The 24,452-nt window shown below is 42.4% G+C and overlaps 1 protein-coding gene across 3 annotated transcripts in view; it reads right to left on the bottom strand.

Moving 5' to 3' along the window:
* Positions 1-24,452, bottom strand: part of dst (dystonin) — a 104,553-nt gene that overhangs the window by 22,937 nt on the left and 57,164 nt on the right. For all 3 annotated transcript variants that reach the window (XM_034100355.2, XM_034100356.2, XM_034100357.2), the window contains 30 exons: positions 23,807-23,959; positions 23,477-23,710; positions 23,068-23,352; positions 21,952-22,500; positions 21,585-21,761; positions 20,504-20,627; positions 18,215-18,423; positions 17,791-18,108; positions 17,095-17,261; positions 16,809-16,965; positions 15,796-15,922; positions 15,560-15,610; positions 14,561-14,796; positions 14,275-14,404; positions 13,719-13,918; positions 13,096-13,594; positions 11,377-12,845; positions 5,111-5,272; positions 4,743-4,913; positions 4,289-4,455; positions 3,604-3,763; positions 3,077-3,403; positions 2,844-2,928; positions 1,991-2,232; positions 1,682-1,888; positions 1,423-1,542; positions 1,189-1,296; positions 867-1,085; positions 580-783; positions 101-332 (listed from right to left, as the gene is read on the bottom strand). In XM_034100355.2, the coding sequence (XP_033956246.1) occupies positions 101-332; positions 580-783; positions 867-1,085; positions 1,189-1,296; positions 1,423-1,542; positions 1,682-1,888; positions 1,991-2,232; positions 2,844-2,928; positions 3,077-3,403; positions 3,604-3,763; positions 4,289-4,455; positions 4,743-4,913; positions 5,111-5,272; positions 11,377-12,845; positions 13,096-13,594; positions 13,719-13,918; positions 14,275-14,404; positions 14,561-14,796; positions 15,560-15,610; positions 15,796-15,922; positions 16,809-16,965; positions 17,095-17,261; positions 17,791-18,108; positions 18,215-18,423; positions 20,504-20,627; positions 21,585-21,761; positions 21,952-22,500; positions 23,068-23,352; positions 23,477-23,710; positions 23,807-23,959 (7,489 nt within the window). The remainder of the gene's footprint in view (positions 1-100; positions 333-579; positions 784-866; positions 1,086-1,188; positions 1,297-1,422; positions 1,543-1,681; positions 1,889-1,990; positions 2,233-2,843; positions 2,929-3,076; positions 3,404-3,603; positions 3,764-4,288; positions 4,456-4,742; positions 4,914-5,110; positions 5,273-11,376; positions 12,846-13,095; positions 13,595-13,718; positions 13,919-14,274; positions 14,405-14,560; positions 14,797-15,559; positions 15,611-15,795; positions 15,923-16,808; positions 16,966-17,094; positions 17,262-17,790; positions 18,109-18,214; positions 18,424-20,503; positions 20,628-21,584; positions 21,762-21,951; positions 22,501-23,067; positions 23,353-23,476; positions 23,711-23,806; positions 23,960-24,452) is intronic.

The following is a 24,452-nucleotide window of genomic DNA, read 5'->3' as shown; positions in this document are numbered from 1 at the left end:
TCTCAATGTTTTTCCAACTTTTGACCTGTTTATTGTACTATTTGTCTTTGTGGCTCTTACATTCATCCCATAGGCTGTTATGGAGGAAAAAAATGCATACCTTTGGCAGAGATATCCTTATCTGCTCCTTCAGATCTTGCAATCATCTCCTTGCCACGCTGCTTCAGTGTCTCATAAGAGGGCTGCAGTTTCTCCAAATCCACAGAGACAGCTTTGTTTTCCGTAATCTGCTCTCTGATCTTTTCCACCTCCACTGAGATGGATGGAGGCTGCCGCAGGCGCTCAGCGATCCGTTCCAGGGATTCCAACATTGGCTCTATTTTATCATGGAACTGGTGGAGGACGAGGAGACGAAGTACTTCAGTTTGTTATTAAAACCTTATATTGTAACATCTCTGAAGAAAGCTGGGACAATGTTTAGCTAACATGTTACAGAAATACAATTAATGTACAACAAGACATTATAATAAAACCTATTGGTCAAACTTTGTAACTTTATTATAACGTGAAATTGAAAGTACATTTGCTTATCTTATATATAAAAGCAACACAAATATAAGTAATTGAACTGCTCCTCACCTGGGTTGATTTGGAGGTGGCTTCATCCAGAGCCGCCGCTCTGTCCTTGACGTCAGCCTTGAGATTGGTGTAAAGTTTGTCAGTCGCTGTGTACTTCTCTCTGATGGGCACTCCCTCCACCGGGCTAAGTTCAAGAAGCTGAGGTCCTGTCTTATTCATCTTGTCGATGTGGGGCTTATGTTCAGAAATCAGCTCTCTCATTTGCTGGGGAGGATAAACAGGAGACATATTTAGTTTTTTATTTCTCAATCATGTGTGTTGAACTGTTGCTCGTATCGGCTTCTTACCCTGAGCTCCTCTTGCTGCTGCCTGAGCGTTTCATACTCAATGGAGGGTCGAGGCAGCTTGCTGAAGGCGCTGACAGTTTCCTGAAGCCACGGCCACATCTCCTCATAGGTCTCCCAGAACTGACTGGCCAGAGACTGGGCGCGCTCCAGCTGAAGAAGGCGCTCCGAGTTCAGCTGACTGACGGTGCCGTACTTCTCCAACAGAGTCTGGGTCCTGGCCTGTTTCGGAATCAACAAGAACCTTTAATATCAACCACCTTGAACTGTGTATTAACTAATTATTAACGTCCCACTTCTAAAATAGGAAGTAAAGTGTTTATACCATCAACATTTCTTTCTCCTCTGGGTCTTTACTGTTCATGACGGCCTTTCCTGTTTTCACAATATCATCCACTGCATCCTTGTGCCTCATGATGTCCATGGAGAAGATCTGGAAAACCGGTAGAGTGAGTTTGGCTGGACTTCTTTACAAAACAAACCGCTGTGTTTACTGTACTTTGTTCAAATGGAGGCTGTGACTATCCATACACACACATGCACAGTTTGATAGACTGACCTTCTGTGCTTGGAGCTGGGCTGCGGTTTGGTCCTGCTCCAGCCTAATCTCGCCCATCGACAGCAACTTCCCCTCAGCTTCAGTCAGCCAGGAGAGCTCAGTGTCAGCCGCCTGTTCAAACTAAAAACCAGAAAAGAGACCTTTATATTTTACAAAGCTGAAAACGATTAGGTCAACATTAAACAAGGACTAATAAGGTTACATTCAATTGAAAAAAAACGAGAATGAGAAAATCTGTTTATTGGTTTCTCTGGTTTACCTGCTGTGACTTGAGTATCTGAGCGTTGATCTGGTCCACCTGCTGGGTGACGGTGTCACAGACGCCTCTGTACCGCTCATTGTCCTCAGTCACCAGCTTGTTCAGAGCCTCTCGGGTGTGCCAGGGGATCAGATCCAGTAGAGAGCTGCTCAACTCGTTCACCTTGTCCATCACAGGTTTCTGGTCTTTGCTCTCGTTCAACAAGGCCTGGATAAGATTACATAAAAAAGCACCAACTTTAGCATAGTGAACAGAAGCTTACGGAGTAATGACAGTGTTTTCTCTTAATGTTATTGTAGAAACTCCTACCTTCTGCCTTATTTGTGCATGAATGAGCTGCTCGCCCACGGGCTCCTCATCAGCAAAGGCGCTGACCTCAGCCTCTACCTTCTCCAGCCAGGAGCTCAAGTCCTCATGGGTGTTCTGCAGCTTAGCAGAGAGACTCGAAACGCGCTCCAATGTCTTCAAAACGCTGTCACTCATTGAGTTGATCTCAGCATACTTTGTTTTTATTCCATCCAGTTTGCCTTGGATCACAACCACCTCATCACCTGTAAATAGAGAGTAAATTATTATATATTAATTCAAGGAGTTTTGTATTTCTGCTGTAGTATAGGTAACTACAGTATGCTGTTAGTTTTGCAGAACATAGAGCAGTAGCAATGAGAGTCAGGTAAGCAGTATTACTCATAAATGTAGTCAGTGCCATACAATTTAAATGCAATATTTACTTGTAACATGCAAAAATGACTGACTGATAGCAAATAGTTTGAAATTTTTGGCAGAAAGGCATTTTCACTTTGGATTGATACTGCACACATATCTGACTGGTTTGCAGTGTCCATGCTGGAGCCAGCACCCGTTAGCTTAGCTTAGCATAGAGACTGGGAAAAGCGGGGAAAAGCTAGTCTGGCACTGTCTAAAGGTGGCCAGATAGGCACAGTCGTTTCCCCAAGAAAGTTATTAACTTGCACAAATAGGAAACTGCCCGTTCTTTCTGAAAATTAGATTATAGATTATAATAGAGTTCAACATTCAGAACTCTGGCCAATGCTTTTTAATACACATCATAAGATGTCTGACCTTATTAAGAGAGCGGTTCAACAGTGGACAGAGACACAATTGTTTGAACTGTGATAGGGAGTCATAAAGTCAAACATGCCTGTTGTTTGCTTCAGAAGCTCCATCCCGTTAGCGATGGCTTGGTCAACATTCTTCTTCCTCAACTCAATCTCACTTTGTAGGGCCTAACAAAGGAAAACACAACTTTAGGAATTAATTGAGAGAGAAAATAAATGTTCCACTGTAAGCAATGATAACACACAAACAATAAAGTGATTGATGCAACTTAAATGAAAGGAGTACAAAGTGCGTGGCCTGGAGAGGAGTGTATACCCGTTGTTCTGCCAGCTGCTTTTCAAGAACATCTACTTTGTAGTCCTCCGCGGACACTTCACTCAGCCTCCCGTGCGCCTCATTCAGCCAGTTCATGAGAGCCACCTCGTCCTCTCCGAACACCTGGGCGTTGGCCAGAGCCTGCTGCAGCATCTCAGCCCTCCTCCTGCATCGCTCCTGGAGCTCTATGTAACCAGACTGAGTGGAGTCCAGTTTGGACTGAACAAACTCCTTTTCGTCCACTGAGCTAACAGCTTTGAGCATCTGACCCAGACTGATGGCCTGTAATAGGTCTTTACTGTGATTCATAATCTCCTCCTCTAAGGCCTAACCACAGGGGATGGGAAACAAACCAAAGAAATATGACACAAACAGAAAAAACAAAAGAGGTCAACTGAAATTATATAAAAAACGGAATGGGTAATAATGAAATGCACCAACGTGCAAAATGAAGGAAATGAAATGCAGCTGAACAAAACCAACTGTATGATAAAAACAAAAAGCAATGATGAAAATGATGATATTACCTTATGCTGGGATATTTGGTCTTCCAGCCTAGACGTCTCAGTGCCGATGGGTTCGGAGTTGGCTAGGTGTTTCTCTGTAGCCGCCAGCCACTCGCTCAGGGGCTCCAGCGTCTCGTGGAACTGCTGAGTGACCACTAAGATGCTCTCCAGTTGCTTTTGCCTGAAACATTTATGAAAACAGTAACGGCAATGAATCATGAGCAAAGGAAAGTAATGTACAGAGTGACAGGCAAGTTTATTCCATTATTAGTTAATGAAGAAATGTTATCTACATATGAATAACGTGTAAGAGCCATGTTCTGAACTGAGAGAAAGGTAAGGTAGGTCTACTTTTAGTTGGAGTTTCACATACCGTACTTTTAAATATACCCAGATTTAAACGAAGGCAAAACCCAGGTTAATAAAAGGGCAAGACTTTACTATTTAATTTAGGTTGTTTCATTAGCAACCTTTGACATTTCTGGAAATAAATTTTTTTGAATTGTCTTGCAGAGAGTTGTTCAAGAAAATACATATCACTTCCATTTATACAGGCTACATTCTACAGTGGCAAAAGTTGACACCAGCAGCCAGCTAGCTTAGCACAAAGCCGGAAAACAGGGGAAGCATTACAATGTGTTAAGTCCTTAATTAGCAACATTTAACTGTGACGCAAATTAAACGGTTACATGTGTTTTATACAGACCTGTTTTCAGCCTTCTTGAGCAGACTGTCCCACCGCTGTGCAAGGCATTCAATCTCCTTTCCAACCTTTTCTTTATCCACAGACTCTGCCAGTTGTGCAACCTTCTCTCCCTCTTTCTTTATCAGCTCCACTGTTGGTTTTCTGTCATCCAGCAGTCTCTGTAGGAGCTGTCAAAGGGAGACAAAGGAGGAGAGTTATTGGGTGCCTTTAACTAGCTCTGGCATTGCTTGGTGGTGAAAAACAGTAAATGTAACGGGCACAGATTAAGTGTCCATTAAGCCAACAGCTTTGTTTACCACACTTTTGTTCAACAATGGGTGTCAATTAAATGAGATGGATGGCAGAGTCATAATGCTGTATGGATTTTCTGGTGTTGAAGTGGAACGATTAAACAGAAGTGTAACTGTGGTGTTATGGCTTTATGCATTTGTACCGCGTAATAATACCAGCTTACTTTCTGCTCTTGTATCTGTGCCTTGACCACTTTGAATTCTGCAGATGGAGGTTTCTGATTGGCCATAAGCTCTTCGGTGTCGGTTAACCAGCTGAGCAGTGATTCCAGGGCATCCTGGAACCGTCCACAATGCAGCAGGGCTTCATGCAGCTGGGCTGAACGTTCAGCGATCTGCAGACCACATGGTAAATAAAGATTACACCTTTGTTAAAGCCAACTGAAAACTGCACCTAGTACTCAAAGGATAAGACTACAACAACAAAAACAGATGACTCATTACATTGACAATATCTCTCTATAGTTTCACTAATGACCACTTTTCAAAAGCAAAGAACAACCAGTCAGACCGGTTGTATTAAACAAATAACCTTTTTATTGAGGGTATTCCACTTTGTGTTGACTCCATCCAGGTCATCCTCAAGCTTCTTGGTGCTCGTGCCTTTAGCAGCGTTTTGTATCAGGCTGTGGCCGAGAGAGCTGATGTCCTGAAGCTGCGTCTGCAATGGATCAATGTCGTCTTTCTGGAAAGCCTAAAGACAAATGGAACAAATACGAATATATATGTTATAAGCACTCAAATTACGAGGAGTTTAGTCTTACTTGGAGGTTCATGGAAATGACTGGATTACTGTTCCAGTTTCAAAGCACAGAGAACTAATGACACATTAGTTTTACTTGATTTTCAGAACAAGACCAATTAAATAGCTGATTCTTTCAATTTACAGAAAGATGACTTTGATCTTGATATTATAGGGGGATACAAATTCAATTGACACCAGGAATTCAGGTTTGTTGTTAAAAATCCAGCTGACATAAACAACTCTCTAAACCAGTCAGCAGCTTCTAGAAAAGGAGAGTTAACAAGTAAAGGCACAGCTGTGCACAATCCCATTGATAGGCTGCAAGGGTAAGCTAGTAAGGAGGAGATATAAGTTAAAAGGGAAAGGTGTAAATAGAGTATATATGTAGATATTTACATTTTTCTTCCATTTTTCATTATAACGAAATCCATCTGCATCATTTATTTGTTTTGCTTTCTGCAGGAAGTACATTTTCCCTGTGAACAATCAATTCAGATCTTGTCTTGAACTTTTGTAATTTAAAACCTATTTTACTAATCATGTCATCACATATAACAAAAAGTTATAGCCAGCAACCGGGAAAACACCATCAAAGAAGCAAAACATTTAGTAAAAACATGTGCAACCAGCTAATGAACAAAGAAATGAAGGGTATTTTTGTGCACCTGTGGGGAGAAAAAACCCATAGGGTTCATTTCAGGACAAGCAGCGATGGCATTCAGTAAGGCCTCTATCTCCTGCTCCCCTGCGTGCTGGAACGTCTGTAAACCTTTCGGCAGACAGGCCTCGACTGATTGCAGAAACTCCTCCAGGTCCTCCATGTTGTACTTGGACGCTCCTTGCTCAACGGCACATGGTTTCGCCTGCTGGCAGCTCTCTACGGGTAGAGTTACAGAGTTTCCGTGCGTCTCAGGCTGTGTCACCACCACACTGACCAACTCACAGTCCTCCTGAGGTGACACATCCTCCAACAACTCAGCAGTGGACAGCTCATCATAGTCTGTTAAAGTCCTCGAGCGCCATCCGGAGCTGTCGTTTTGGGTCCTAGAGGCTGACCCCGTGGAGTATTTGTATTCTCCATTGCTCAGGGTATCCTTTACATTTAGATCCACCACACCTGATTCTGTTTGCCGCAGCCCCTGCACCAAGCTGCTGCTGTGATAAAGAGACCGATTGTCCCTTACCGGTGAGAACGGGAACTCCCCCTGCCCCGAGCTCAGCGATCTTCCAGCTCTTAGGTCCCCAGACATGTGCATTGCCTCTGAAGACGAGAGGCTCCTTGTGCCGGGGCCCACTCTCTTGTGGGACCTATGAGCATGTCTCTCTCTTTCCACAGTTGGGCTGTACAGACCCGAGTCCTCTTCAGATGTCAGTGAGCTGGTCATACTCTGCCCTCTCCTGCCATTGATCAACCCCGGCCTATCCACACTCCCCGAGCACAGGGTCCCACTGCGGCTTGCATACTCCCCCAAGTTAGTTGGGGCAAAAGTCCTCCATGAGCGTCGCTGATGCGGGTGATCCTTCTTCTCTCCTGGACGTGTCTTAGGTAGCACTGTGTCAGTCGCCCTGCTTATGTGCCCATTGAGCTTCACTCCATCAAAGACTCCACGTTGGTCGGGGATGGCAGGTTTGCGGGTTCGGAGCTCAAATGAGCTAGAAGCAGAAAGGGCTCCATTTCCACACAAGTTGCTAAAGTCTAACGTGCGTTGAGTGTAAGGTAGGGTGCCCGTGAAGTGCCTGGAGGAAAGGCTGCCCTTAGAGCCCGAGTCTATCTGCTCGTTGAGCCGGACAGTGTCATAAATGGACCTCTGGGGCACATAGCAGTCATCGATGTTCAGGTCCTCCTCCTCCCCCTTCCCCACACAGGAAGGGTTTTGTCTGAGGCAATCTGGTCTGCTCAGCGGTTTGCCCATGCTAACACAATTGTTAATACTCACTATAAAATAAGATTAAGGATGAGGTGAAATCCTTTGAGGTATATCTTGTGCAAAATGTGTAATTTAAAAAGAAACACAATTTCACTCATTTACAAAAGAAGCAACTGTGTACAAAATGATAACTGTCCTCCTCTTTTCGATGGTTAACAAATAAATATCAAACGTTTCCACTTGTCTTGTTAAAGATCAAATCTACAGTTGCTTGTGGAGATTTCATTTTAACACAAAGAAGTTGATCCAAAAAAAATTCAAATAAAGGCTTTAGAAATACAAATAAGTCAAACAATATAAAAAATCCCAAACAAATGCTAGGACTGTATAGCAGCTTCATACTCCGTATTAGGAATACAAATCCAGTCTTTCCACACAGTTACTTATCCCGAGAATATTCCTTTAGGCTCTTCTACGTGCATTGCCAAATCTTAATCATTATTCCTCTGGTCCAAAGTGCTTCTTTCCCCCTGAAATCCTCACAGCATCCACGAGAGCTTGGGGAAAATCTTCAGTGCAAAGTGAAAATATCCACAGGCAAATCCAGCAGGCTCTACGTAAAACTGTGGGCAGTTCTGAGGGGAGCTGGTACTCCTGGATAAACAAAAAAGCCTGCCCTTTCTCCCTCATCGCTCCCTCGCAATGACAGACACCCTCCTGGCAGAGGGTTTCATGCCCCGCCCCCGCTCATTATTCAGACAACATCTGCCACAACTCCATTTGTGCTGAGAGCCGCTCCGGCACATGTTGATTGGTGGACACATGACCCTTTTTTTCTCCTCCTTTCTAATTCCCCCTTATGTCAGCATGGCCCGTATTACATCACTTCTAAGCCATCTTCTGCATCCTGACACAATCACGCACTTTTCTTTCAGTGAATGAGGGAATGGGGAGGGGAAGTGATACGCACCAGATTTCTTTTACTTAAAAAAAACAAAAAAAACCTAGACCAGCAGGCAGCAGCAGCTCCCACTCTGATGACATCACACTCTTCTGAAATAGATACACATTTTTCCTTTTTTCTCTCTTGGCCCTCTGTTTTCCTCTTGTGGACGGTTGCTGTGGACCCTGCAGATATTGTTAATTACTGTGGAATGCTGAGGGAGGCACAGGTCCCAGGTAATTTAACACCGACAGCTCTGCCAAGTGCATGAAGGCGCTTTTTATGTCCAGTGACCGGGGCAGGAGAAGAAAGGAGAACAGGGGAGATAGTGAAAGGAAGTCATTTTTGTTTCCTGGATTGTCTTCACCATAGCAGATCAGTAAAGAGCTGAACAAACCCAACCGCTTTGTCCAGCTCTGCACGCATGAGAGGAGATGGATAGAGGACACTGGCAGTGCTAAATTAGCAGTTAAGATCTGGATCTGAAAAAGGGATGTTCGGTCACTGAAACCTGCATCATTCTTTCATTTGCAGGCATTTAAATGTCTGAACACAAATTATCATTTTTCTCTTTGGGGTCCCTTTGTCCCCAAAATATATTTGATACTTTCTGAACTTTACAGAAATGATGAACCACAAAAGAGTTCAAATACGCTGGAAGCTGGAACCAAAAACGTAGAAATATTTTTTTACAGACAAGTAGATAATACTTTAGGTTAATTCAGTTGTTATCCACCAAACAAAGCAGGCTGATACATTGTATTAACTAAATAGTCGGCTGATCATCTGAAGATCTAGATGTCGGTTAATCACTTAGGATGTAGGCCTACTTTGGGGAAAAAGACTAGAACCCTTTCATTAATTAAAACGTGCTGCTTTACATCAAAACAACTTAAATTCGACTTGAAGGGCAACTGTCCTTCAGAAGTTTCACGTTTTACTGTAAGAGTGTATCAGTGGCAGTGAGTCAGCGGTACTACATGGTCACGATGACCCTTGTTGCCCTCTTTAGCGTCAATGAATGGGTTAGCTAGAGTATGATTCGGATGCTAGAAACTCCTTCCCGAACTTGTAAGAGACAACGATGTAATGTCTGAAAGAAGGGACGCCAACCCCCAGGGGTTGAGTCACCAGAGCTGCCCTTTAAGGTTCATGTAAAGATATACATTGGCCAGGACTCCCTCAGGCGTGCTCCTGCGAATCTCAAGTGAAAACAAGAGTAAACACATGAAGTCAGGCTCTCTCTTTCAAAACTTGACCTAAAATGGTAACAGCACATAAAAGAGAGGAATCCAAGAGCTGTCTTTCTCTGTTTATTTCGTTCTCAACAGCTGCCAATAAAGTCCACTTACCTACAGAACTAAGAGCCTGATCCACTGAACATATAACAGAATATGACATATTAATGACCTAATGTTGCAGCTATATATGAAACAACCAACGTTCCGATACTGCTCTTGTTGGTAAATTAGTACAATGGGGGTTTTCCACGAGCAGCTGAGGCTGTATATACCCTCTCAACCCGGCCTGGTGACAGGACAAAGAGGGGGTAGAAACATGCACCATGACAATGCTGCTAGCAACTCTTTGAATCAATCACCCCTTTAATAGTTTCCCTGCGAGGCCTAAACCAAATTCCACACAATAAAATAAAACCGCCTACCCCCACGATATTTTAATCCATGTATCTCAACTGGAGATCACCCTCCTGCCTAAGTGAAGCACCCCCGTAATTACAAGAAAAATCCCCTGACCTATATCTTAGCACAAATCTGTGTCATTTGACTACCCACGGCTTTTACATTGTTTTATTGTAATAATATCTAATACTACAAATGAAGATGTGTTTCATAATGTCACCTCTGAATATAGGTTAATCCTCTTTAGGAAAACTCTCCAGGAATTGAAAGGCTTTTAAAACCTGTTTGCATCTGTCTGTAAAGCTTGCTAATGGCCACCCCTTGTTGTTGTTAACTAAAATGTTAAAGATAACATGGAGTGTCAGAGGAATTAAAAACAGGTCATTAGGACAATTATAAATGGTGTGGTATGTCTGTAATACTAAATATAGCATTACCTAAAAGTACATTTGTATACAAACAGTTGTTGTACAATATTAATTAGCCTAAAGGAATAATCTAGAGCATTTTTGACTCAATTAAATATTAAGTCAAACCTTAACCCAGCAGTAAACAATAAGGTTTTGTAGTCATGGTAACCCAACCATCACTATACTAAGTGGTGTCTATATCAAAATGAACACCAGGCTACTCTGAGCTTAGAGCCCCAGAAAATATCAGGCAGTGAGTGTTCAGGCTGAAAACAACAACACTATCAATGTGAAGAGATCAGGAGGCAGGCCCAGCTCCTCTAATGGGATCATTGAATCAAGTGAGGCCCTGCTGGTGACCACCTGGCTGCGAGGGTGCATCCCTCCTGCCCCATCACTGCACATGAGCTCTTTTGTTAACACCAGATGCCCTTAATGAACCGGCAGTCCCCGGAGGATTGCTTTGCGTGTGTGCTGCTCAGAGAAGAGCCTGAGGATAATCTGCCCCAATGCAAGGTGTGTTGGGATAGATAGCTTCTTAAATATCAAATGTTCAAATATACTGTGTGGGAACCAAGGAGAGAATACAGTTTTAAGCCCAGTGATCTTGGTAGAAATAAAAACAACACATGCTTTTTTAAATAACAAAGGGGACATTTGTGAGATTGGTCGGATACAAAAAAGGCCTTAACCAGAGTTAATAATAATGGTTGTGTAATATGTTCTGCCTTATTGAACTATACTGCGAAAAACATTATTTCCTGTTTTCCAACATTACCCTTAAAAACCTAAAGAATCTGCAAATTATCTTTAATGATCTCCTTTAATCGCTGTCGAATAGCTGTTGTTGGTTTATATGTATATAAACTAATTAGATGTGTTCCTTAATCGATTGATTGGAGGACTAAAGAAATAATTCCATTACTATATTGATAACTTATTAATGGTTTATGTCATTTTGTTAGAATAAAATGTAAACATTCTCTTATCTAAGCACTGTAAATGTAATAAAGGGCTGCTTTTAGAACAGTAAATTCAATATGTTGTGTTTTTGGACTGTTTCCAGATTAACAAAAAGCCCTAAGCCTTATTCTATAAAGGAAAATAATTTATGCATATAAACAGAAATAAGGGTACCTGCTGCTGTAAGTTCCATCATCATAAAAAACAAAAGTAATTGGGAAAGCCATACCTTAAAGGCCTCCAGCTGTTGGTTGATGCCATCCGTCTCCATGCCGACCGCCTCCTGGGCCGCCTCCTTGCCCACAGCACCGCTCAGTTTACTGTCTGCTTGGTGGAGTTTCCCGTACAGCTCCTCCAGTTTGGTGAGCGTGCTCTGCACCTGCACCCCTCGACCTTTGGCCCTGTCCAGCAGCTTGCCACACTGCTTACTCAGAGCATCCAGATCTCTCTTCAGGCCCAACAGGTCGGGCGAGCTTTCAGTCTCCATCATCTTCTTACAGCTGTCTCCAGCGTTGGCCGTGTTGGCCATCAGCTCTTGCAGCTTCGCAACGAAGCTCTGAATGCTGTCCTGCTGTTCTTTAAGAGTGGCCAAGTGGAGATCCACAGGAGCCATGCTGTCCAGTTCGTCGTCCAGGTCCGTGAAAGAGGTGAACATCTCCCGGATGCGGTTTTGGAACTGCCCAATTCCCTGCAGTTTGCCCTCCAACACCTGGCACGTCTCCTCTAGTTTCTTATTAAGTGAGCCGTAGTCTTTATCCATGCTGTCAGCCTGCAGTAAGAGGTCTGTCACTCCGTCAGCATCTGGGACACCAACAACAAGGTCCTTGGCCAACGCCTTCAGGTGCTCCACCTGGTTCTGCGCGGCCTCTAAACTCTTATGTTGGGCTTTAATGTTGGTCAGGTTCTTGTTGCTGTGTGCCTGCACTCCCTGTGATTCATAAGAATCCACTTGCTTCTGAGCCCCCTCCAGCTGACCCTTTGCCTCTTTGTAGGTGTCGTTGAATTCCTTAACTGTATGTGAGATCTTCTCCAAGGATTCCCTTTTGTTCTGGAGACCTTCCACTACATTATCCACTCGTTTGCCAATGCTAGCCTTCTCCTCTCCGATTGCTTCAGTGTCTGCGTTGGCCACCTCAAGAAGACTATCAGCGGCCGCGTTGAGCTGCTCCACCATGCCCCTGTGCTTGTCCACATCTTTCTGGAGAGCCTTCACCTGAGAAATGCAGCTCTCCACATCAACCGGATCAACAGTGAGTTTGACTCGGCCCTCGCTGGCTTCACACTCTTGAATCCAGGAGCTGAGCTTCTCTGCATGCTCCTGATACTTCAGAGATTTCTGCAGAGCGGTCTGGAGTTTGCCAGCTTGCTCCACAGAGCTCTTCTTCACCTCCTCCCAGTCGGACGACAGTGTAGTGAGCTGCCCTTGTAAAGCCAACTTTTCTGCACCGTCAATTTTCTGCAGGAGCGTCTCTCCTTCCCCGTGGATTGTGTTATAAGCTTTGTCGTGTTCCCCGAGAGTTCTCTGGAGTTTGCTATGCTCCTCCAGGGCCTGTTGCAGGACTTCCGCCTTGGCAGAGATGGGCTTCGGCTTAGACTGTTCCTGGAGCTTCTCACCCAGCCATGACTGGAAGTCTTTAGAGGTCTGATGGAACTGCTGAGAGCTGGCAAAGGTGGAGTTGAGCTGCTCGATCCGTTTCGCTACAAGAGAGGAAGTGCAGCAATTAGTACATACAGCATTCTACATGTCGGATAAATGTATAATGATATAAGACACCAAATTTAAAATTCATTGTAAAAAAAATGACAAAAAAGCCAGAGTTTAAAAGAGTGATAGTGATTGTTAGCCTCTTGGGTCATAGTATAAATATATTGTAGTGTGACTCAACACAAAGAGAATGTTTATTTCTCTCCAAACATTACAACACTTAGGTTAAGTTGAAAGGCCAACCTGCTTTCTCTTCCAGCTCTTTGAAAGGTTTGCTGACATTCTCTAGCTGTCTGGCCAAGTCTGCTTTGAGGTAGTCCTCCGTCACCATCGCTGTGAGCTCTACGTTGATGGCCTCCGCCTCCTTCAGCTTCTTCCTCTCCTCTCTCAGCTGAGCCGAGATGTTATGGACATCCTCCAACTGCTTCTTCACAGCGTCCGGCTGGGTGCTGTGGCCCTGATGGTTGGTGAGCTGATTCTCCAGCTGAGTGGCAGTCTGACCGACACTCCTCAGTAAGTCCTGGAACTGCCCTGTCCTCACCGCCGCCTGGTCGATGAGGCTGTCTCGCTGGTCCAGCTGTCCCGTGATGCCCTGCCACTTCTGGGTGACGGCAGAGAGCTGCTCCCTCACCAGCTTCCCCCCGGAGGGGTCCTGGTTTCCCGAGGAGCTCAGGATGGAAGAGGCAGCTTCCTCCAGTTTCTCATATTGGGGTTTGCGGCTCTTAAATTCGTTCTGGAGGATCTGGGGGGGCAACAGAAGATACAAGATGAACATTTCTTAAAAGGAAACATTATAATAAGTAACTCTTACAACCCCACTCCAAAACATCCTAACCAATTATTCAACCAGGCATGCCAAAGCTTACCTGAACTTGTTGCTTCTGCATTTTGAGCATATTTGGGTCGATCGAGAGGGGTCCGAGGACACTCATCATCAGCTCTTTCTCCGAAAGCCACTGACCAAGCTGCAGCTGAGTTGTTTGGAAGATGTCCAGGTTCTTGTTGGACTGCTCCAGGTGCTGCTTCCTCTCCTCTACAGTGCCGCTGATATCTGCCCAGGCAGCATCTGAGCAGGGGGGCAGGAAATTCACACAAGTCTGCATTAGTCAGCATAAAACACCTTTTTTTAAACAGTCCTGCTGTGCTCCCTACAAACCTCCCACTACGCAGGACCTGGCACCAAACATGTGTTAATTTGACTAAAGAAGGAACTGAGAGACATTCAGTACACTGCTCATGATGGGTAGACGATTAGATGAACACTAGTAACATAGCTGGTCTAACATCCCATATATATCGATTTATAAATGCTTGTACTTAAAGGCCAGTGCTGGAATGAGATACATTTTTTGTCTGCAGGATACTCGGTTTCAGTGACAGAAATGACCCAGGGCCATCTGGAGACAACACCTTGAATCATACCTATTTCAGCGAGCATCTGCTTCCATTTTGCCGCCTCAGGGGAGTTTGGATGAGTCTTAATCAAGTTAAGGAGCGTTTCTCTGAGCTTCTGAAACTGCTCCTGCTTTTGCTTCATGCCCTCCTCGAATGCCTGTGAAAATAACACAAATTATGAATGCTGAATCCTGTGATTTTAAACTAGAGTGTCATATGATTATCATTCCACGCAGAACAAACAATGTCATTGAGGGTCGCGTGCTGTTTCAGCACATAATAGAACAGCTGTTTAAAGACAACAAGACTCTACCTTCTGCTGTTCGAGCTGTGTTCTCACAGAGTCTTTCTCTGTGGCTGCTTTGTTCCAGGACGCTGCAGTCTTTTTCATGTCCTTCAGCCATGTCATCATGTTGTCCGTCTCCTCTTTGGCCTCTTTCACCTCCTGAACTGAACTACTCAGATCTGCTGCCCGACTCTTCAGCGTTACCCCGAGGCTTGCGTATCCGTCATTGACGAATGACATGTTCTGCTGAATTACCATCAGCTCTGAGGACATCAGACAACAGTTTAAAGTGAGTTTCATCATGTGCTTGTGATACCAGCCTCATTGAAAAAGTATAAGAGCTATAAATAGGATTCTAAATGGTATTGCCTGAGACCCAATGAATCTGGTTTACATCTAATCGTATGTCCTCCATATGCGTGTTTGGGCCTTTAAATTAGGGCTGTTCAATTAATCGTATTTTAATCGCAATTACGATAATGGCTTTCAACGATTACGAAACCAACGTAATCGAAATAAAACAATTTTTTTTATTATTACTTTTTTATGATTTTTTTTTTATTGCTTTTTCAGTTGAATTATACTTAAAGTTCAGGGTAATCAACTGTTAAAAACATACTGTTCAAAAAAAAATTCTCCAATAAATTGATGTTTTCAAAGTAAATCGTTTTTAATAATCGTGATATCAATTATTGACCCGAATAATCGAGATTATGATTTTTGCCATAATCGAGCAGCCCTACTTTAAATTATTTTGAAAACACTCAATGGAAAATGTATATAACTCAGACCCTGTGGCTGAGGCCTATTTGTTTAAATGGGACATTACATAAATACCCATATACTCCCTTTATCATTCATTCATTCATATTTGAACAAACTGCAACAGTGATCGTCAAGAGCTGCTATTGGTTGGGTATACAGTAGAGCCACCGCAGCCATTTTGAAAACCAGCCATAATACCAACACAGCACACTACAACGAATATATTTACACAACAGCATCAAAACACACACACTTGATTACCTTTATTGGTTAGGTAGGAATGGCTCGCTGGACCACCACCATTAGTAAGAGCTGATGCAAAGACACAAGACAAAGCTTAAGTAAAGAAAAGGCAGACTGTCTGGGATAGTTGGCACAAGATCTTTCCATGATCCCTAATGGTTAGTGAGAACAGTCCACAGAAATGCACCCGAACACCATGCTTCCCATTCCACTGTATGATCCAAACAAATGAGGGGAAGTGTGCGGATGTTTACCTGACTTGTTAGGGGTCTTTGTCTTGGCGGGGGATGTGAGTAAAGACATGAGGCTGCAGAGCGCTGATCCTTTACTGTTCAGGTCCTGGACAGCTGGGTCTTTGGACGTCCACTCATCTAATAATCCCTGAGTAATCACACAGATAAAGGTTATAGGTCCTGGCATTCATAACACATAAAGCAAAACGTGATGTGTGAAAATGTACATGTATGGGAAAAAAAAGGTTTCACGAAGATCATTTCTATGGTTACTTAAAGGCCTGGCAGCATTTATAGTGTTTGTTGTTGTAATACTAGTTTTGGGCACATGGGACTGAAGTCATGTGATCACCATGTGATCGCAATAGGACTAAAAACATGCTTTCTACCAGGTGAGTTTTAAAACAAAACATATATATCGGGTGGTTACTTTCTCATACAAATTAAATTAATCGTGATGAAAAGTGACCTAGAAATTTTTTTTTCTGACGAAAGCAATACTTTATGAACATAGCAAGAGTATTCTGGCTATACCTTTTTTATCCTCACCTTTTTAAGTCTTAAACACAATGGGGAAACACTTAGAAGAAGAACACAATATCATTTTTTCATTTGTCTCTTAAGGTTTCTCTACATGAAAAACTTCCTCTGGAAAAACTGATTGCTTCTGGATTTGTTTCTACATGTTGCCTTTCAGGATCTACTTCTGTGATCTTTCTTGCAACACCTCGTGATGCAAAAGGTCCTGGACAACATAGTGTTTCACTCCCTGATATGTCTGTGTAAACACACACCATCCACCTGTCATTAGTTGGCAGAGAAAACAGGTTGAGATGGAGGAGAATTTAGGGAGGATAAGACTATGATCTATTTTAACACACTCACCATCTATCTTTTGGAAAAACAGGACTCCTCTACCGTGCCAAATACAAAGTGTATCATCAATGGCTTATTTTCCAGCACTTAGAGTGCAGTTAGACAAAATATATACACAATGTCTCTAAAGTTGACTTTGATTTTATCTCCAGACTCACGGTGACTATCTGCAGGTCCTTCTCCAGACTCTTCACACTGCCGGTCGGCTGAACCGCTGGTACTTCCTCATTGGTCTGCTCCAGCCACTTGGTGAGAACGCTAGCTGAAGATCTGAACTCTCCTAGCTGATCCTGACAGGAAGACACCTCCTCTTCCCTGTAGGAGACAAGAATCAGCCATATCACGCATCATTCTGTCATTTATAAAAACATAACTTCTAAAGAAAAGGATCATAAATGTTAAGAGCAAAAACTCTATTTTTCCCTCCACTGTCACACAACTTACTTTTCTTTCACAGTGTCTTTGAAGGTGTTAAAAACATTTGAGAGATTGTCCATCTTGCCCTGGATCTGGGCTTTGTTTCCATCAGGGCTTATTTCAGACAGCTCCTTGCACAGAGTCTGCAGCGTCTCCAAATCACTCTCATGCTCAGCCATCTCAGCTTTAGTGTTCTACAGAGGGATTAGAAATGTCTGTCATTCTTTGCAGGAGAAAATCACATGTTTTTTATGGAAACGTAGGGGTGTAAGAAATACAGCGTTGAAATCCTCTCGCTAAAAATACTCCATTACCATTAAAAGTCATGAATTCAATTTGTTACTCAAGCAAAAGTTAAAAAGTATATTCAGCAAAACATTTTTGACGTATCATGTATTCATTTTGCAACCTGATAGCAAACATTTTGCTTTTGGGTGATACTTTGTTTACTACTGGGTAATATAGATAGCATATGATACAACATAGGATGGGTTTGAGCTTGTAACAGTAAGTGACAAATAAGATATTTGCTTTTGAATTGTATCAGAGTCGAAGTATAATGCAGAACTGGAAATACTCAATTAAAAAACAAGTATGTCTGAGCTGCACTTAAATACAGTGCTTGAGTGAATGTGCTTAGTTACTTTCCATCAAAATAAACGTTATTAAAAGACACCAGCTATCTCTATTTATGGTCATGAGCAGCTTCAGCAGAATAGATACCTGCGTCAGCTGAGCCAGTTCATTGAATGTTTTCCCAGGCCCGTCTGTCTCGTGTAGATCTTGTGAACGCTTCACGACAAACTGCTGGACTTTCTCTGAGACCTCCTCAAACTGCTCCACCTTTTCCTTCAGCTGCTCCAGCTGGGAAACTGTTTGCTTATGCTTGTCACAGGCATCAGTGAAGCGCTGAGAGAGAGTGTCCATCTTAGACTGCAGCAGCGCAGCGGCAGAGGGATCCGCCGTCTCCACAAACGTCTTCACCTTAGCTTTCATGGCTGAGATGCTGCTCTGGCGACTTGCTATGTCCTGCTCCAATGCCTTAGAAAATACACAATGTAAGACAGTTACATGTCAATGTTTAACTGAAATAAATATATACACTACAGCCAGTGTCCAATTATTGTAATGCTAAAAGAATACATACTGCTTCTTTGCTGAGGATATTTCCAATGGATGCAGAGTCCAGGGGAATCTGTCCTTTCTCTTTCACGCTGGCCTCCACTCCCTCCATCCATCCCATCATCTCATCCAAACCATCCTGGACACTCATGGAGCGAGTCAGGGTGATCTGCAGCTTCTCATTTCGGTCACTCACAGACTTGGACAGGTTGTCATAGCGCTCAACTATGTCCTCTACAGCGCAGGCAGAAAAAAAACAGGTTTAAAATTTAACGACTTCTCCTTGTTCTGGATACATTTTAAATCCAAGCAGAATCTGAGTTAGTAAAGGCTATAATCTTGGCGATGGATTACATTCAGTAAGATTTGGTAGTTAAAGCATTTTAAAGTGGAAGCCAAGAACCCAATTACTGTAGAGAGGAAGTAGGAAGGAGACATCATTTACAACTTTCAGAATACTGATGGTAACCACCAGTCTGATATTGAACAACCTCCCTACTTATAAGTAATACATTTTCGTAGGGCTATTATATTTACGAACTTTGGACTTTACTTTGTTTTGTTTTTTTGTGACCAACTTTTTATTGTTTTTTTTTGTTGCCCTCACAGAGGGACTTATATACACAGATACAAATTATATAGACAATAATACAAAAAGACAAAGAAAAAATATAGGGAATTTAACTAAATTGGGTAAAGATATTTAACAGAGTAGGAAGCGTAGTTGGTACCTCGTCCAAGTACAGTATTAGATTATCCGCATATAACGACATTTTGTGGTCTGTCTCTTTTACAACTATCTGTTTTACTTCTTTGGATAGTCTTATTTTCTGTGCAAGCGGTTCTAGAGAAATTGCAAACAGTAGCGCGGAGACAGGGTAACCTTGCCGTGTGCCACGTTGAATTGAAAATCTAGGTGACCACTGATTTCCTGTCAGAACCATAGCACTTGGATTATTATATAGGATCTTCAACATAATCATACATGTTGCCCCAAAACCCATTCTTTGCATTGTATGCCACAAAATGTGCCATTCTAGCCTGTCAAAAGCTTTTTCAGCATCAACTGATAGTACGGTGCAAGGCGATGTTATGTCTGCTGCAAAATGATGAATAACATGCAGTAGTGTCCTCATATTATCTGATGAGAATCGGTTTTTCATAAAGCCTGTTTGGTCATAATGAACTAATGTTGGAAGGACTTTCTCCAATCGTCGAGCTATTACTTTGGCATAAAGTTTGATTTCTGAATTTATAAGTGATATTGGTCTAAAATGTGTTCATACATTTGGGTCTTTCCCCTTCTTGTGTATGAGAGAAATTATAGCTGTATTGATATCCTTTTGGAAATGTTCTTCTTTGAGTGCTACATGAATCATTTCCAATAATATTGGTCCTAAATCAGGCCAAAACTGGGAATATAATTCCGGAGGGATACCATCTATACCAGGGGATTTGCCAAGGTTCATGTCTTCCAGTGCTTTAGATCATTCTTTAAGTGTTATTTCACAATCCAAGCGATCAATATCCTCAGGGGATAGATGTGGTAAATTCAGATCCACAAAGAAATGTTCTAAATCTACCTTTGATGTCTGTACTTGAGACGTATATAAATGTTTATAGAACTGTTCAAATTAATGATTAATACGAACTGGATCATAAAGGACAATGCCATCATTATTCGTAATTGAAGATATTTGGGCCAGCTGCTCGTTATTTCGGAGTGTACTTGCCAGCAGGGAGCTCGGTCTACTTCCATCTAGATATTCTGGGTTTCTTACCCTATGAATCAGAAATGTGGCTCTCTTGGTAAGAAGCGCATTGAGTTCAGCTTTAACTTTGCATACTGCTATTTCTTTATCTGAATTGTAATGTTCCTGTAGTTCTCTAACTAGTGATGATCATGTACATTCTAGATCCACGATTGTCTTGAGCTTTTCCCAATTTCGGGCTGAGGAGTACGCTATGGCGTTGCCTCGAACATAACCTTTTACAGCGTTCCATAGATGCCTGACATCTTTACTTTGTTATACTTAATTTTGAAACTTTCCCGAACATTTGATGTAATTTAAATGCTTGATATCTTTAAATGTGCATATTAAAAGCTGTACTCCTACTCCATTATTTGAGTGTGAATGATGACACGTGAAATAATCTAATATGATTAATTTCTTACACCCTTTTTTTTTTACACACATGCATCGGGTGAAATGTTTGGAGAAAGAGTTTCAACCAAATGTTTGCAATACATATGAACCGTCAATACATTCTACCTTACCACGGCACTTTATCGGCTCCCATTTTTTTCCCTCACCTGCTGTCTCCTGAATTTCGTCCGAGTTGCTCAGCAGGTCTCCTTCAGAAGTGATCAGAGACTCCGCCGCTTTACGTAGTGTGTCAACAGCAGTCTGATGTCCTGTCATCTGACCTTGAAGGGCCTAGGGGTAATTAAGAAAGAAGAGGTCAGAGAAAATAAGACGGTATTGACTTGGATAAATATCCTCTTTCTATATTTCTACGGTGCTGTTTAGAATAAGCACTTCACTGTGTGGTGGATAGAAGAACATAAACAATGATGATGTGCAACAACTTCAGAATTGTGTTGTGATTTCCGGGATATGGTTAGGTGAATCTGTCTGTTTTCACTCTTGCACTAACAGAAAGGCTTAGATTCTTTTAAAGCACAGCGTTCCTCTGTAGGCCCACAGGCGCCTCTTATCTGGGATATCTGTGATGTAACTACCTCTCGACAGAGAAATGTTTCAGCTGACTGCTGCCAAAACTTTGACAGAGACAGGATCGCTTATTATCCTCCTCCAGGAGAGTATGAAGGCTACAAATATACAAAGTTAAACTATTCACATGTGAGTTTGAATTTGAGCTAAAAATAACCATGTAGTACTTAAGTCAGTGGAAACACTATATAAGGTAAGGCAGGTCTATCGGAACTTGAACCTTATAACCAAGTCAATACACCACAAGTTCTGCATGTGTTACTTATAAAAAAGAAGCTATTCATAATTTATTTACTTGGAATGTTCATAAGCTAACATCCATTACAGGTCACAGATGAAAATGTGCATTGAAACTGCTGCAAAACTATTTCCCCTGGGATAAATACAACTTTATCTTATCTTATCTAAGGACAATGTATGTCTCATACATACACCAGCTGAACTTTAACTGTTCAAATCTAAATTCCAGCCCAAATGCAATGAACTCAAAAAGATCAAAAGGGCTTCGTTATATGACTCCTGTGTCGACCTCAGTAATTTGAGAGGCCGCACATAAATATCAATAAATAGACAAGATATAAAAGACCACAATCCGAGATAAATCTGAGGTTTGATCTCCAAGCCAAAATAAGACTCAAGCCGTGTTTTGCACTGTCTTGCCTTGGTGTCCTCCAGCTGTTTCTGTAGTGTGTGTGGGTCGGCTGCTATGGCTTCTGACTGCTGCTTTCTCCCTTCATCCTCTGAGCCGTTGAGCCAATTCAAAAGACCGGCGCTCGAGTCGTCATACTTCGTGTATTTATCAACCACATCTTTGAGGTTGTTGCCAAGCTGATTGCACTGAAACAAAGGAAATGAAATGATTAAGTACACGGGTTTAATACATGAAGATAACAGATAACTGTCACCTTGTCATCTTCAGAGTGCTCATGTGAAATATTAGTTTTACTGAAGACAAATGCTGCCACCCAGTGGCAATAACAAGTCATTGCAACCCTACAAGCTCTCTGGTCATCTGCAGACTAAATACCTGGGAATGTAGTGTTTTGTATCGGCTGGCGGCTGAATGTAACTTGTCCTTGACCGCAGAGCAGGTTCCTGAAGTATCCACATCCAAAAGAGCGTTCTTGGCTGCAGAGTCATCAAATCGACAGGCGTTAGCCACATCCAGCACTTTCTGTCCTGACATGGTGATGAAGCGAAGGTCCCCTTTGTGGGAAATCACATCTTCTGAGAAGCTTTTCTGTCGTTGGAGTTTATCGTTGAGGATGTTGAGGGAGGCTGCAGGAGCTCCGAGCTTCTCTATGTCTGCCTCCGCCTGGTCTAACCAGCTGACGAACTCCTCCACGTCACCTTGGAACTTCTTCTGCTCCTCCTGGACACACTGCACCTGCTTCATCTGCTGCTCAGCCTGCGTCAGCGAGGCATCGTAGCGCCCCTTCAGCTCCTGGATGTTCTTCTGCAGTTTCTCCCTCTCCTCTGAAGACAGCACATTCGCCTGCTTGTCGAGCAGAGCCTGAGCTGACTGTGTGGCCATGATCAGATCCTGCTGCTGGGACAGGATCTCCTGATGACGGGCCTGAGGGACGATAGAGACTTGAGGACACAATACCAAAGCATATAGCTGTACATATGATATTTCTCAAAGATATTGAAGTGACTGTTATTTTGTATATATTGATTGTTGTGCTTTTATTTATGTCTTAATGTGTGCATATGTATAAATGTGTCAGTTGATTGTGTATAGGTAGGTATATACATATTTTTATATATATATCTGTATTATTGTATGCGGGATTGTGGGAAGCGGTATTTCCATCTGTCTGTCTGTACACACAAACTGAAAGATTGACATGACTTTGATTCGATTGCCAAATGTCATATTTCAAGCACAACTTCTTAGATAATTTTTTACATGTTAGGATGTTGCTCTTAAATGTTGTCTATAATAACATTTTAAGCTTGTTTTTAGTGTTCAACAAATGAGTATAACATATTGTTAATTTGACTATCTTTGTTTATTAAGTAACGCTCTGTGATCCTTAGGATCAGTTTGCTGAGAAAGAAAGAAAGTCAGTGCCTGCATAAACTCCAACATGTGAGTATGAACTGTGGAGCAAGCTTCATAGATTGCTCTCTCGAGTACCTTGACCCTGTCATACTGCTTATCGAGGTCCAGGGAGGCATCGCTCTTCCCGCTGGTCTCTCTGCCAGAATCATTCTCAGTGGTCTGTGAAACGTTTCCATTGGCATCGTCATCCTCTGCTATCAGTTTCGTGGCTGAAGTTTCTTCTGGCAGATTTCCATTCTCTTTACTTATACGGTCCTCTTTATCCAGATTGCTCTCGTTTTCATTGCCTATGTTGGATATCCAGTCCAGGAGTCCTTCAATTTTGTTCTTACTTTCTTCAAGTCGCTCAACAGCTGCTGCCTGAAATGACAGATGGATAACAAATATAATATGTTGACGTTGAGTTCAGCAATATTTGAATTACACTGTAATAATAATCGAAATTCTCATGAGAAATGTGTTTTTTTACAGACTGAACTCTGACCTTTTCACTCTCCTGTTTTATGGCAGTGGTCACCACCTTCTCCAGATCTTTCCTGGACTCCTCCGCCCTCTGGTTGATGAGCTTGTCTTTGCTCTTAGCCTCTTCCAGCTTGCTTTCAATGCTTGCAATTTGATCTGGGGTCAGCTTGCTCCGGTTTTCCTCCAGGAACGCTTTGGTACTGGTGATGACTTCATTTAAGGCGCTGGCATTAGTCAACACTTCCTTTTGCAGAGCCTTGAGATCAGAAGGAATAGGGACAGAAAAGCAATGTGATGAAAACATGGACATGTCTTGTGTTTCTTAAAGGCGACAGACATGTTTTGTTCAAACCTGGTGCTCCTGCTGGTACTGCTGCAGGTCTGTGACACACTCAGTGTTTTCAGCCTGCTGTCGATGACCAATCAGCTGGTTTTCTGTCAGGGTGAGATTATCACACACTTCCTCCAACTTCTCTGCAAACTCCTTTTGTTTCTCCAATAAAGACTGTCAAACAAGAAAAAAGAAAACAAGTAAATATCACAGGAGGCTGTCATTAAACATACTCACATAAAACAGACCCTAAAACCTACAACAAGGTTAACGTCATCAAAACAGCCAAAACAACACTTGGAAAGACAAAGAGAAGGAAGAAGGAACTGTTCAAGCATTTAGATGTAACATGCTAAATCTGCTCTGCATATTCCTATATTATAAAAGTGTAATATCTAGTATGCTGTAAACATGCTATTTCGCCAGCTTGGTCTCGTGGTAATAGGCACATTATGTCCAGTGTGTTAATGTTTTGTTTTGTGTGTTCCAAAGGAGAAGGTGCATGTGTCCACTGTTAATAGTTCACTGGTGTCTTGAAGGCCTGTGGGATACAACCAGCACAAAGAGTTAGTCTGCAGGAGCCATCAAGCACAAAGGCATGCAACGTTGTTATGTTTCCAAAGCTTTAAGGTATTCACAGTAGAACCTCCAAAATCTGAATCTTATG

The sequence above is a fragment of the Pseudochaenichthys georgianus genome, chromosome 15 (assembly GCF_902827115.2).
Source record: "Pseudochaenichthys georgianus chromosome 15, fPseGeo1.2, whole genome shotgun sequence".
Taxonomy (NCBI): Eukaryota; Metazoa; Chordata; class Actinopteri; order Perciformes; family Channichthyidae; genus Pseudochaenichthys; species Pseudochaenichthys georgianus.
Note: the sequence above shows the minus strand (reverse complement) of the source record. Positions and strands in the feature narration are given on the sequence as shown.